Below are 15561 nucleotides of genomic sequence, written 5' to 3'. Positions count from 1 at the left end.
CAATGCATGACTCCATCATTCCTAGAAGACGCATGAATGTTTTGACTGTTAAGTATTGGTGGTCTTGGAATTGTGGGCAGTGTTTGGAAATTTTAATTTCTGGCTGGATTTGGATAGGCTAGACCTATGTGAGTATTGAGCATAGCTCCCAGATATGGTTGCAGCTGTGAAGGTTGAAGAACTGAGTTTTGAGCATCAACATTGAATCCCAGCTGATCGGATTGTGTTGATGACACAGTATATGTGTATTGGCTTCGATAAGCCAATTGTCCAGATATCAGAATACATTAATGTTTTGTCTTCTTAAATCCTCTGCTACCACTGCTAACACCCTGGGTGTAGTGGTGACTCCGAATGAAAGGACTTTAAATTGATAATGTTTGCCTGCTATGACAAATCTGAGATATTTTCAATGTGCTGGGTGAGTAGGAATGTGAAAGTATGTGTTAAGTATAGTGCCAACATGAAGTCTACTTGTTGTAAAAGTGGAAGCACTTGTTGAAGTGGGACCACATGGAAGAGTTCTGGTAGTATATAGTGGTTTAAAGGACTGAGGTCCATAATAGGCTGTAGAGAGCCGTCCTTTTTGGGAATAAGAAATACATGGACTAAACCCCTGATCCCTGATGTTGTATTGGAGATGGCTATATAGCTGCTTAGAGTAATAGAGCTTGCACTTCCTGTGTGAACAGTTGTTGATGTTCCAGCGAGATTCTGTATGTGCGAGGTGGAATATTGGAAGGACTAATGATGAGCTCCAAGCAATAACCCTGTTGGATAATGTCCAACACCTACCTGTCTGATGTTATTGACTGCCAGTTGGGAAGTAACTGCTGTAGTCGACCACCGACAGGTGTATGATAATCGGAGGGAATAATGAGTGAGCCACTGCTTGTTGGTGGATGGGGAAGTACAAGTCAGTGAACTTCTACCATGCCTTTTGGAGTTGTTACCCCTTTAATTACCCCAGAGATAACCTCTGGATGGAGAGGATTAATTTTGTGGTCTGTATGACGATGTAGAGGCATCTGTAGAAGTGGTTTTGGAACCTCCTCTATAGGATGAGTGACAAAAGGAGCCTCTATTGGTAGGTGTTTGAAGTGCTCCCACAGATTTAGCAACTTCAGCATCTTTTTTCATTTTTTTCTAAAGCCTCATCCACTTGTGGGAGAAAGAGATGCTTCACATCAAAAGGGGCATTTAATAAAGTGTGTTGAACTTCTGGCTTAAAACCAGAGATACACAGCCAGGTATGCCTCCTTAGTAGGAGGCTAGTATTGATACCTCTGGTTGCAGTCTAAGCAGTGTCTTGTGCACATCTGATGTAAGAGTTAAAAATTAATTTCCCTTCCTACACTAACTCTTGTCCCCTTTTCATATGCTCTTCTCGAACATTTTGGAGTGTCTGGTGGAAGCTGATCTCTAATAAAAACTGGGTCAGACGGTGCAGGTGTATACTTTTTATCCACCCTAAGGGTAATGATGTGTGCTCTTGCAGGGTCTTTAAAACTATATTCTGCATGGCGCATCATACCTTTTAACATGGGTAGGGACTGAGATGTTTTATGTATGGCCCCTTTTGTCTCGAAAAAAAAATTCATCCTCCATGGAACCTTTATGCAATATGACCCCCAATAGACCTAGCTGTAAGCTCCTGATATGAGGAAGAATCATCAGGGGGAGAGGGTTAATCAGGATATGGGTCTGGGTCTCGGTCCCCAGGTGGGTCTATATCGTAATCCTGCCAGGGGTCTGAGGGTGGTGCTCCATAATTGTCGCCATTCCCCACATCTGCGTCTGTATGTGGAGAACCCGGAGGTGTGATGTTTAAATGAGTGTGTGGCGAATAAGGTACCGAAGGTACATGTGATGAAGATGTAGTATGAGGTGGAGAAAAAAAGAGAAACACGGTGCAAGTGACTGGTAGCTTTGTCCTTTTCCTTCCTTTTTAACGGTATTGTAGTATGAATATCCTGTTGGGAAGAGGTTCTCTTCTTAGAAGAAGCTTTTGAGGCAAATTCTGTGACAATGAGGCCAGTCTCTGGGTGTGTATGGACCCTTTTCTCTTTAGGATAGAGTTTTTCTAGCATGGTCTCTAAAATCGGTTTCGGGAGTGTTATCTTGGCTAGATGCAGAGCCGAAAGGCTGTGTGTGCTTTTTCGGTGCAGAGCCGGAGAGCGGGGCAGCCGAAGCTTAATCTAAGTGCCTACCATGGCCAGATAGCAGTGGTGCCCGGAAGCCTTAAGTGAACCAAAGGTTTCTGTGTGGGGAGGTGAGGGCCTTGGGTACTCACGACACCTTGACCAGGCGGAAGATCCTGTGACTCCAGTTCAATCTCGAGGTCGGCGTCGTAATCTTGAACAGAAAAGGCCCATTCTTTGGCAACCGAACATTCAAAATCTTCCTCTCCTTGTTCAATATCTTGTTGTCCGAAGATGTTGGGCATGTGTTTGATGTTCTGCCTCTGCAATTCTTTGCATCTAGCCCGACGGTCCCGCAAGTTCTTTTTAGATCGAAATGACCAACAGGTCTCACAATCTTCTTCCTTGTGCTTGGAAGAGAAGCACAGGTTGCACACTTTGTGCAGGTCTGTCCGTGGGTACTTGGAATGGCACCAAGGCCAGAATTGAAACGGACCCTGTTTCATCATCAGATAAGCATGGATGAAGATGGCAATAAGTATAAACTACCCACAACGGTCTAGGCCTGAAGGTCGAGGTTGGAATTTGACGACCCAATAAAGGAAAATCTTCTGAATTTGGACATGTGAGGGATGTAAAACGCATCCAAAAATATACCGACGAGGGTAGAGTGGATTACGCACCGAAAGGATCCCAAAAATGGTCCAAACCAGAGTAGTGTAATACACGTCAGAACCCAATGATGGAAAGAAAATCTAACAATGAAGTTGATGCCCTGCGCACTATTACCAAAAGGAGGCGTCCCCTTACCTCGTGTCTCAAAAGACTTCTTCGAAGAAAAACAACTTGCAAACATCTGGACCCAACACTGGATGGAAGAAGTATGCAAAGTATGTGTATCTTCAGCCAAACATGCCTTGAACATGTATGTTACCTGTCAAACCACCCCAGGAAGCAAAAGCACTCCATCTCCTGCCGTACTACTCACCGCAGAGGCAGCAAGAAGCCATAGCGGATCAGCACCCCAAGCCCCCAAAGCACAGTGAGACGCATGCTGATGTGCTGAAAGTTGCAGTTGGTTCTGCTGAGCAAGTTCCAGGTTTCCAGCTCCTCTGCAGAAAAACGCTTGGTCACCTCATCGTCCATAATGGTCTCCATTCCCTTCCGGCAGAAGTAGAAGATATCGGACAGCTCAAACTCGGGCACATCCAAGGATTTACTGCTCCCACTGCGCCGGATTTCTTTGATCTCATCTTCCAGGGAAGTGAGCTCCTTAGCGATAATTCCTGTCAAGGCAAAGAACCATATGTTAGGCAAGTGAACTTATATCACACATACATTATCCCTCACAAGAAAATTGTTCCCAGTGCAGATACACACAATACCCATCAGATGCAGGGCCACATGCCCACCACACACACACAGCCAACATATATATACGCACAGCAACATATCTACTTGGAGGAGTGTGTTGGAATGCAAAAAAGAAGAAAAAAAACATTGGCAAATTTGCAAGAACTATTGGCTTTGTGAATATGCTTTAGTCATGTTATATACCAGTGGGGCTGTTGTTCAGCATGGCTAAAGGTTAGTGGGTTGAAAGGAGAGTGGAGTGTCGTAAAGTGGAGTGGTATGGAATTGAGTGGAGTGGTGGTGTATAGTGGAGCAGTGATGTAGTGTGTCATTGAGGGAGTAGAGTGTTGTAGAGTGGAAGAGCACAGAGTAGAGCTGAGAAGAGAGGGCTGGCATAGAGTGTTGTGGAGTGGTGTCAACAGGGGGGGGGGGGGAGTGGAATATTGAGTGCTGTACAAATCGAGTGGCGTGAAGTGGAATGGCAGTGTGTCACAGTGGAATGGCATACAGTGTTTTAGGGAAGTGGCACAGAGTGGACTGGAGTGGCACAGGGGGTGTTGCGTAGAGTGTAGTAGAATGCAGTCGTGCTGTAGAGTGACAGAGGAGTACAATGTTCATGGAGTGACACTGTGTGGAGCATAGCTTAACGGAGTATCGAGGTTAGAGTGGCGTATCGTAAAGTGAAGTGTCGTAGAATGGAGTGTCACAGAGTGGCTTAGAGTGAAGTGTCGGAAAGTACAGTGGTGCAGAGTAGATTGGCATAGAGTGTATTGGTGTAGAGTGCATGGATTTTTTGTAAAATGGTATAGTGACGTAGCGCGTCGTAAAGTGCAGTGGCATAGAGTAGGTTGTTTCAGAGTACAGTAAAATGCCGTAGAGAGGAGTGGTGCAGGGTAGATTGCAGAGGTGTTGAGTGGCATAGAGTGCAGAGGCGTAGAGTGGCATATAGTAGAATGGTGTACAGTGCAGTGATGCAGAACAGATTACAGAGGCATCGAGTGATGCAGAGTTCAATAGCGCAGATCAGAGTGACGTGGCGCACAGAAGAATAGAGGGCCACAGAGAGCAGTGAAAGAATGCATTGGGGTAGAGTAGCGTAGCATGCAGTGGCATAGGGTTCAGTGGTGCAAAGTAGAGTGGCAGAGAGTGCAGTTTTGTAGAGTAGAGTGGGGAAGAGAGCAGTGGCCTAGAATACAGTGGTGAACAGTAGAGAGTGACAGAGTGCAATGGTGTAGAGTGGCGTAGCGTGCAGTGGCACAGGGTGCAGATGCATAGAGTGCTGCAAAGTATAGTGGGGTAGGGTGCAGTGGTGCAGAGCAACTGGTGTAGAGGGTGGTGGCATAAAGAGCATTGGTTTTGTGTAAAGTGGTGTTGAGTGCATTGGCCTAGAATGCAGTGGATTATAATACAGTGGCGTAGAGCTCAGTGGCATACAGTGGTGTAGAGTGGTGCAGCGCAGAGTGCAATGGCGCAGAGTGGTGTAGAGTGCAGTGGCATAGGCTGTTTTAGATTAGAGTGAAGTGGTGTGGTGCAGGGTCACGTAGAGGGGTGCAGGACAGAGTGCAGTGGCACAGAGTATATTGTTTCAGAGTAGACTGAAGTGGCGTGGAGTGGTGCAGGGTAGAATGCAGTGGCATAGATTAGTGCACAGTAGAGTGACATACCGTGTAGTGACACAGAGTGGAGTATAGTGGAGCGGAGTAGAGTAGCGTAGAGTAGATTGCTTCAGAGTAGAGAAGTGCTAGAAGGTGGAGTGGTGCAGGGTAGCCTGCAATGGCATAAAGTAGTGGCATAGAGTGCATTGGTGTAGAATGTAGGGGCATAGAGTAAAGTGTTGCAGAGTAGAGTGGCATATAATAGAGTGGATTGGTGCAAAGTATAGTGGAGTAGAGTGGTTTAGACCGGAGTGGTGTAGAGTGCAGTGGTGCAAAGTAGAGTGATGCTAGGGGGCGGAGCTTGCCGAGGCTCAAGATGGCTGCGCTTTGAGCGAGCTCCACGAGCCATCGTGAAAACCCTGCAATTATCCTGACATCTGAGCCTGCTACACACAGCCGGACCCGTGCCCTGTGAAGCGCTGGTGGTGCGCTCCCGTTTGGTGTGTCTGTCACCCGTACCTACGCGTCTGGAGGGTGAGACCCAATCGCGGCCTGCCACCGGGGCCTGCGCTCCGCGCTGCCGAGACTACCGCTACTCCAGGGAACCGATCGCAGTAGGCTTGGTCCCGGAAGGCGCTGGGTTGCGGAAATGCTTCTGGCCCAGTCATGACTCCTGATTCGGCTGTCGTCATCTGGGGCTGAACGCGGCCGGTGCGGAGTTTGGGATCCCGGAGGAGGGCGCCTGACCGGCGGAAAGTAAGGTGCGCCAGGCCCAGATGAGGAGCGGGTTCCTGGAGGCTGGCCGGTGGATCCTGTCAGCCCGCATCGACGAGAGGAGCACTGATCGTGCAACCGCGCAATAGCAGAATGCGCTGCGGGCTGGTTGGTGCAAGGCGGGCCCTTCATCTTTGAGCTGGGAGCCGCCGGACAGCAGTGCCCGGAGAGAGTGAGACACGGCCGCCGCCCAATGACTCGCCCATGCGACACCCGAGGTCAGTGGTTGGGCGGCCTACAGCATTGCGCCCAACAGATAGCGAGGTCTGAGCGCAGCGGTTCTGAGGCCTAGTCTGCTGTGGAGCACGTCAGAATAGCCTGTACGTGGCGAGGCTGCAGCGGTGATTGAGGCCTAAAAGTTTTGATGGACAGTGAAGGCCCCCCGCGCAGTCTCCCCACTACGAAGCAGAATTTGTTGAGACAGGCCTGGACTGTGGGTGGGCATCTCCAGCCTGGGCGCCATTGCAGCAGATTATTCGGCGACCAGGGATCACTGTACGGAGAGCACACGGTTGCAGACTGGGGGTCTGCTGCGCCCTGTTTGTGGCCGGGAGGTAGACATTCACCCCACCTTGCAATTTACTACCCACCATTTTGAGGCCGCTGTGCCTGTTCAGCCTGAACCCGCTGACTTCTTCGTAGAGCCTGTGCCCCCTGGCTTGGCAGACAGCGCTTGGAGTTGCCGGAGACCCGAGTATAGGAGCGACCGAGCTTCCCCCCACATCACTATAGGCAAAGTGGATAAATCTCAGCCCAAGCTGCAGTTCGAGCAGTGAAAATCCAGGACTAGAGAGTCGGAGAGGGAACGGTCTCCTGAAGGGCGGGCGGACATGGCCGAGGAGTCTGCTGGCGACATTCGACAGATTCTGGCTGCGATGCAGAAAAGTCTATTAACCATAGACGGGAAAATAGACACCTTGGCCTACCGCATGGACAGAATGTCGGAGCGACTCGACAAACACTCTGAACGCCTTGGCATGACCGAGAGACGGGTGCCAGAGGAGGAGGAGGCTCAGTCGGAGGCGGACCCCACCCAGAAACAATTGGAGAAAACTCTCATGACTCTGTAGGATAAAGCGGCGGACTTGGAGGCGAGATCTCAGAAGAGTAATATTCGTATCACAGGCCTTCCAGAATCTACTGCAATGGGCAATATGGAAGTGTTCATAGAGAAACTCCTGGTTAAGCTTCTGGGCCGCGATACCTTCTCGGACAGGTTCGTGGTGGAGCGCGCTTACCGCTCCCTTGGCCCTAGGCCTCCCCATGCGCTCCGCCATGCCCAGCGATTGCCAAACTTTTGAATTACAGGGACCGAAACGCTGCGTAGAAACAGGGTAGAGAGAGAAGAGACCTTCAATATGAGGGATCCTCGATATCGCTGTTTCTGGATTTTACCAGGCGACAGTTTGCACCTCTGAAGCGATGGCTTCGTGAGCACAATATGGATTAAGCAATGCTATACCCGGCCAGACTTAGAGTCACCATGAATAGTAAATCAAAGATCTTCTTAGATCTGAAGTCCTTGCAGAAAGCCCTCAAGGAATACTCTAAACCCGATGAACGAAACAGAGAGGCGGCTAGTTGCAGCCTGGAGGAATAGGACTAGCGAGGATACTAGCTGGTATCTCTACATACTTGTGTTGAGACTGCCTGATTTCGAGACTGTGTCCTGCCTCTCATTGTGGGTATTGTGAGACGCCTGGCCTCTGCGAGATTTTGGGGTCACTTCTAAAGGTTTACCGGAGACTGCACACTGCAAGTATTGTAAAAGCCACCAAGATATGGGGTGGGGGCTTTATTAGCTGCTATAGCTGGAATCTCTGACTCTAGACAAATGTACATTGGGGTGTGGGCGGCGTGTTTATTTATCCTCGGTAAAAGGGAGGATGTAATAATGGTCATATGGATATTACTTGATGTGTATCGATGGCATTATTTCGTTTCTGTATTAAGGGTGCACTTTGCGGTGTAGAGGCAACATCCGCCCCTGTGTGTCACTCAGCAAATGGCGTTTTGCCTTAAAACGTCCAAGTTGGAGGGAGGGGAGGGGAGGGGGGGGGGGGGGGGGATTTCGACTATGCTGTGTTGGGGTTTGCATGGTGTGGGTGGAGGGAGGGAATTTTCATGGGGGTGTTTTCACTGTATCATTAATTTATTGTAGTCACAGTGTGTGCAGCATGTTCGTATATCCCAGTAGCGGAGCTCCTGCGAAGGAATAGGTCCTGGGGGGTCCATTTGGGCAGGAATTGTGAATGCATCGCTAAGAAAATGAGTTTCAACTCAGAGCACGGGTGATATAGAACGTCAGGGGCCTCAATGATTTTAGGAAAACCAGTAAAGTGGTTGCTTATCGTACTAGACATGGTATGGACGTCGCTCTCTTACAGGAGACCCATTTGCCCATAGACAGCCAGATTTTAACGCAAAGACAATTACACAGTGCATTTCACGCTGCGGGTTTCTCTACCCACGCAAGGGGATACTCACTTGGGTTAACCCTAAGTCAGGTATTTCGCTTGAGGCTTTTGAGGCGGACATGGGGGGCAGGTTTGCCATTTCCCAGTACAAGGGGAAAGGAATGGAGTTCCTTATTGTCAATATCTAAGGCCCAAACTTTGATCACCAACAATTCTATTGTGAGCTCCTTGAGCGCTTACGTGGTTACACATCGCTCCCGCAGGTATGGGGGAGAGATTTTAACTGTGTCTTTGATCTTGCTTTGGATCGTTCAGGGGGCCCTTCTCGGCACCTGTCGCCAGCTGCTAAGGCTATAGGCGACACCATTACCCAGCTAGGCATGGTGGACGTCGGGCGCTCCTGCTTCCCGGGGGTGGGGGGCTTTACCCATTATTCGGCCCCACATGATTTATATATCAGGATTGACTACTGGTTCACATTTGGTTCTTTATTACACCTGATTAGCAGTTGCGCGATACACGCTCGCTCTTACTCCAATCATTCACCTATACAATTGGACTTTGAGAGCCTACTGAAGAGACCTGCCCCGTTCACATGACTGTTCCAACCATACGCACTCCTGGATAGCGTATTTAAGATTGAGATGTCAGAAGTCATAGAGACTTTCTTTGCTAAAAGTATTGTATCTGTGAGCCAGTTTACCACGATATGGGAGACCTTTAAGGTCTACACAAGAGGGATTGCTATGGCAAAACACTTGGATGTACTCCGCTCAATAAAAGGACAATTGGAAATAACTTGAAAAGAAGATGGCAGCCCTCGAGCGAGATGGCCTGGAAGGGGGCGATGAGCAAGTCACTGAGGAAATCGAAAAAACCCTAGAGGAATACCACGAGACTGCAGACGGGGAAGTCAAGTATTTAGGGAAGTACGCTGTCGCTAAATCGTATGGGGAGGGGGAGTGACCGGGCGCAACTTTGGCCGCCAAATTAAGGGGCAGACGGGAGACTGCTGGAGTCGCAGGACTCCGTGCAGAAACAGGAGAGACGCTGCGAGATCCAGATGCTATAGCAGACCGATTCAGCCAGTATTATTAGGATCTATACCGATTTAGGGCGTCTGCAGATGAAGCTGCAATTCTAGAATATCTGGAGCATATTAAACTACCGTGGCTGGCTGATGAACACAGGGAATACCTTATGAGAATACTGGAGGCCTGGGTGGTCCTGGAGGCTCTAAAATCTATGCGTGCCGGGAGCGCCCTGCGACAGGATGGTCTAACTGTTGCTTTCTACAAGGAGTTCAGTAAGCTCCTAGTCCCTCATTTAATTACCTTGTTTGAGGAGATGGGCAAGAGCGGCATGATGCCCCCATCCATGTGAGAGGCCCTACTGGTTACCCTCCTGAAGCCGGGCACGCCCCCTAACAAATATTCATCATACAGGCCTTTATCCTTACTTAACGTAAACACTAAGTTATACGCCAAAGTTTTGGCGAAACAATTGGCCCCATTGGTTCCTCTCCTGGTCAGGACCGTGCAAGCGGGGTTTGCTCCCGGGCTCAGCTTCAAACACAATCTGCGCACTGTGTTTGGCACTATACAGCACACTAAACCAGAGACCAAGGCTGCTGCGCTCTTTCTACATGCCGAAAAGGCCTTTGAGTCAGTTGAATGGGCCTTTATGATGTTAGCATTAAAGCGGATGGGAGTGGGCCATCTCTTCTCTCAGCTGGTAACTGTCATATATAACTCCCCTACGGCCAGGATAAGGGTGGGCAACCTGGTAACGTCCCCCATCAAGATATCCAGAGGCACCCGCCAAGGGTGCCCGTTATCACCTTTATTGTATGCCTTAGTGGCGGAGCCTCTGTCATGCGCCCTAAGAGACTATCATAACCACAGAGGGATAAGTTTCCCGGGATATAACCTAATAATTTCCACTTATGCGGACAACACTCTTTTGTATATAAGGGAGGTCAACCTATCTCCGGTGTTGAGGGAAGTAGTGCAATACGGTGAGTTTTCAGGCCTTAAAATAAACGGGACCAAATCCACTATTTTTCCTCTCACTTCTGCTATGGAGCCGATTGAATTAGATTTTCTTTTGAGTTGGTCCACTGACTCGGTGCGCTACTTTGGCATTCAAGTACATCCGAACTACGAGATAGTATTTAGCGAAAATTTTGGCAAAACAATTGCTAGGCTAGAAGACTATGTAAATCGCTGGGTTCGGTTGCCACTGTCCCTCCTGGGCCACATCTCCATGATGAAAATGGTAGTGTTACCTAGGTTTCTATTTCTAAACAAACCCATGGTTCTCCCGGTCCACTTTTTCAAAAGTGTCAGGTCATTATTAGTGAGGCTAGCTTGGGCTGGCAAACAACCCCGCGTCCAGTGGGATATCCTTACACTTCCTTATTCTATGGGAAGACTCGGGTGCCTGATCAGGAGTTTTATTATCGGGTAGCGCAATGTTCGCACGCTTTCCATTGGGTGCACCAACAGTCTGCCCCCTCCCCCCTCCATCTGCACATCGAGAGGGTGGCGGCTTAGCCCTCTCCCCTTGCAGGGCTGCTGTTTCAGGCGTCGTCTAGGTGCACATTTATCCTAGACTCCATAAACGCCACTGCACACGCATGGCAGAACTTAATGAAATGACAAGTCGCCACTATCCTGTATTCTCCACTTAAACCGATAGAGTGGTGTAAATGGCTGCCGGTGACTAGCGAGAAGGAGGTGATACACGTGCTGGAGTCCCTTGATATTACTAAAATAGGGGACTTATTCGAGGAGGGTGCAGGGCGTGGGTGAGATGAGATAGTTGCAGGAAGGCACGATATCACTCAGCTTGCAATGTTCCACTTCTATAGGGTAAGACATGCTCTTCGAGAAATGCTTGGGGATGAAATGTTTGAACCACCTGAGGTCGCTCCTTTTTCCTTCCTACTCCGTGCAGAATCCCCCAGCTAAATAGTCTCCAGTATCTATGGCATGGCGCAGGACTATCGAAATAATTTTTTCACTGAAGCCAGGTTGGAGTGGCAGACTGATCTCTGGGTAGCCCTCGATGACACATGGCTTTTTTGTTGCAAAGCCACACAGCACGTCTCTCTGATTAGACGGCATCGTCTCATTCATTTTAAGTTTCTTAATAGAATTTATTGTACTCTGGCCCGGTTACACAGATACGGCCTACGAGATTCTGCGAAGTGTAAGAGATGCGGCGCCGACCCAGCTAGATTAAAGCATGTAGCCTGGCTATGTCCTGATATAGCTAATTATTGGATGGAATATGCTACTTACCAGTATGCATCTGTTCTTGGCATGTAGAGCTGCAGAGCCACACACTTAGGATAAGATCGCCATCTGGTGTTGGGCTCGGATGATTGCAGTTTGTTGTTGTCTTCGGAAGAAGCCTTTTGGTCACAAGATAGGTGACTCCTCCTCTGGACAACAGTGCGCATGGGCATCCACTCCATCCTCAGATTGTTTTTCGCCATGATGGGAAATGATGGAGTGTATAAGAATAAAGAGAAAGGATGTCCATGTGTAATGTCTAATTAAGACAATGCTGGAACAGATACAGGTCCCGGGGAGGTGGGTGAGCGTGTGTGGCTCTGCAGCTCTACATGCCAAGAACAGATGCATACTGGTAAGTAGCATATTCCGTTCAAGGCATATGAGCTGCAGATCACACACTTAGGATAGACTATATAACAGTGTCTCTCCTAGCGGTGGTCACCTGTATCTGTTGCCGCAGTTTGGAATAGAGAGTTTTTAGGACAGCTTGGCCTACGGAAGCTTGTTGTTTGGATTGCACATCAACACAGTAATGTTTAGTGAAGGTGTGTGTGGTAGACCATGTGGCTGCTTTGCAACTATCTTCTAAGGGAATGTTCCCTAAGAATGCCATGGAAGCCCCTATTTTACGTGTGGAGTGCGCTCTAGGGGGAACTGTAAGAGTGCGTTTAGCTTTTTGGTAACATATTTGGATACATTTAACTATCCACCTGGCTATACCTGATTTTGAAATGGGGTTGCCTTTATGTGGTGGAGAGAAAGCAACAAACAGTTGTTTGGTTTTGCGAAAAGGTTTGGTTCTGTCGATGTAATAAAGCAAGGCTCTTTTAACATCTAAGGTATGAAGGGCTCTCTCAGCTATTGATTCTGGATTAGGGAAGAAGACTGGCAGCTCGACTGATTGGTTAAGATGGAAAGGGGAAATGACTTTTGGTAGGAATTTTGGGTTTGTCCTAAGAACCACTTTGTTACGATGTAGTTGTAGGAATGGTTCTTGAATAGTTAAAGCTTGTATCTCACTTACCCTTCGCAGGGACGTGATTGCAATAAGGAAAGCCACTTTCTATGTAAGGAATTGCAGTTCGCATGTATGCATAGGTTCAAATGGAGGGCCCATGAGCCTTGTTAGAACAATATTTATATTCCACACTGGAGAAGGTGGTAATCTGGGAGGAATAATTGTTTTAAGACCTTCCATGAAGGCTCTGATCGCTGGTACCTTAAATAGTGACAAGTGTTGTCGATTTTGTAAGTAGGCTGCTAACGCTGCTAGGTGTAGACGTATGGAGGAATACGCTAAATTGCATCTTTGCAAGTGTAGTAAATAGCAAAGAATGTTTTGGATGGAAGCATCCAGTGGACGTATATTATTGTTAGTGCAGTAAATGGCAAATCTTTTCCATTTTGCAGCATAACATGCCCTAGTAGTAGGTCTTCTAGCTTATTTTATGATATTCATACAGTCTGGTGGCAGATTGAGGTAACCGAACTCTAAGACTTCAGGAGCCAGATCGCCAAGTTCAGTTGCTGTGGATCTGGATGTCAGATTTCTCCATGGTTCTGGGTTAATAAGGCCGGGGAAAGGCGCAGTTTTTGATGTGGAACTAGCGAGAGTTCCAGAAGTGTCGTGAACCAGGGTTGACGTGCCCAAGTGGGAGCTACTAGTATCAGTTTTAGAGACTGTTTGAGCTTGCGTACCACAAATGGAATGAGTGGGAGAGGCGAAAAAGCGTACGCAAATCTGCCTGACCAGTTCATCCATATTGCATTGCCCTTCGACTGTGGGTGTGGAAACCTGGCGGCGAAGGTTGGGCATTTTGCGTTTTCGTGTGTGGCGAACAGGTCTATGTCTGGTTGGCCCCATTTTTGGAAGAATGGGAGTAGGACTTTGGGGTGTAATTCCCATTCGTGGATTTGTTGTGTCTGTCGACTTAGGAGATCGGCAATCTGGTTGTGAACCCCTGGAAGGTGTTCCGCTAGCAGGTAGATGTTTTGGGGAATTGCCCATCTCCAAATGTTCTGTGCGAGTTGGGACAGTTGGAGAGACTGTGTCCCCCCCTGTTTTTGTATGTAATACATGGTCGTCATGTTGCCTGTGCGGATGAGGACAGTTTTGTTCCTTAGATGTACTTGAAAAGATTTCAGTGCTAGGAACACCGCTAGAAGTTCTAGGTGATTGATATGGAGCAGTTTTTGTTGAGTGGTCCATTTGCCCTGAGTGGTGTGTTGTAGGAGATGGGCTCCCCACCCTGTGAGAGATGCGTCGGTTGTCAGCACTATTTGTGGAAGAGGCTCTAAGAACGGTCGCCCTTTGGACAGGTTGATGGTGTTCCACCATTTCAGTGAGCGAAGTGAGCGACTGTCCACCAACACCAGATCGGTAAGTTGTCCGTGAGCCTGGTTCCACTGTTGTGCTAGACATTCTTGCAAGGGACGCATTTGAAGTCGTGCGTGAGGCACAATGGAGATGCATGACGCCATCATGCCTAATAGTTGCATAAACACTCTTGCTGGAAGAGAGTGTTGAGTTTGAAATTTTAAGATAAGGTTTTGTATGTTGGCTATCCTGGCTGTGCTGGGATAAGCTATGGCCTTGGAGGTATTTATGGTGGCTCCCAGATATTGATGTATGTGGGAGGGTTGCAGTTGAGATTTGGGATAGTTGATGGTAAATCCCAAGTTGTGTAAGGTTTGAATAGTGCGGTGAGTGTGGAGAACGCATTTGTCGAAAGTATTGGCTTTTATGAGCCAATCGTCGAGATACGGGAAGACATGGATTTGTTGTCTCCTGAGGTGCGCTGCTACTACTGCTAGGCATTTGGTGAATACCCTGGGTGCAGTTGTTACTCCGAATGGGAGGACCGTAAACTGATAGTGCTGTCCGTCTACCACAAATCTTAGGTACTTCCTGTGAGCAGGATGCATGGGGATGTGAAAGTATGCGTCCTTGAGGTCTAATGTGGCAAGGAAATCGTCTTGTTGAAGTAGTGGGAGCACTTGTTGAAGAGTGATCATATGGAAGTGATCTGAGTGTATGTTCTGATTTAGGAGTCTGAGGTCGAGTATGGGTCTTAACGTCTCGTCCTTTTTGGGGATTATGAAGTATAGAGAATATACTCCTGTACCCTGATGTTGGAGTGGAACTGGTTCTATTGCGTGTTTTTGAAGCAAGGACCGAATTTCCTGTTTGAGGAGTGTAAGATGGTGTGGTGACATTGGACGGTGTTTGGGTGGTATGTGTGTGGGGGGGGGGGGTGTTTGTGAGTTCGAGGCAGTAACCAAACTGGATAATTTGTCTTACCCACTTGTCTGTTGTAATGGAATTCCAGACAGGTAGGAACTGTTGGAGTCTTCCCCCGACCGGAGTGGAATGGTCTGGGGGGAGTGGAGGCAAGTCACTGTTTAGTGGCTGGAGAGGTGCGGGTGTTGGTATTGCCCCGACCTCGGCCCTTGGTGTTGTTTCCCCTATATCCTCCTCTAAAATATCCTCTGTTGGGGGATGTTTGCGAGGAGGTTTTGAAAGTGGAAGAGGTGTCTGTCCCAATATTTTTGGAGGCTCCCCTATAGAAGGAGCGTCGAAAGGAGCCTCGTGGTTGTGGAGACTGTAATGCTCCCATTGATTTAGCACTCTTGTTATCTTTTTTCATCTTCTTAAGTGCAGTATCTACTGCGGGCCCAAATAGTTGCTCTTGGTTGAATTATTGACCAAGTATTGTTGTTTGTACTTCCGGCATAAAGCCTGAAATACGTAGCCATGCATGGCGTCTAAGAAGTATGCTTGTGTTGACCGCCCTAGAAGCAGTGTCCGTTGCGTCTAGTGCACATTTGATTGATGCGTTAGATATGAGTTTTCCCTCTTGGCTGAGGTCATTGGCCTGGGATTTGTACTGATCTGGTAGGTGTTGTAAAAGATCTAACTGATCATAATGAGCCCTATCATATCGGGCTAATAGGGCTTGTGTGTTGGCAATACGCCAAT

General features: G+C 48.1%; 1 protein-coding gene across 3 annotated transcripts in view; it reads right to left on the bottom strand.

Annotated features, from left to right (window-relative positions):
• The window catches only part of GPAT4 (glycerol-3-phosphate acyltransferase 4), a 280405-nt gene that overhangs the window by 153887 nt on the left and 110957 nt on the right, over positions 1-15561 (bottom strand). For all 3 annotated transcript variants that reach the window (XM_085634041.1, XM_085634039.1, XM_085634040.1), the window contains one exon: positions 3130-3427. In XM_085634041.1, the coding sequence (XP_085490167.1) occupies positions 3130-3427 (298 nt within the window). The remainder of the gene's footprint in view (positions 1-3129; positions 3428-15561) is intronic.

The sequence above is a fragment of the Triturus cristatus genome, chromosome 11 (assembly GCF_964204655.1).
Source record: "Triturus cristatus chromosome 11, aTriCri1.1, whole genome shotgun sequence".
NCBI lineage: Eukaryota > Metazoa > Chordata > Amphibia > Caudata > Salamandridae > Triturus > Triturus cristatus.
This window is presented reverse-complemented; position numbering and strand designations above follow the sequence as displayed.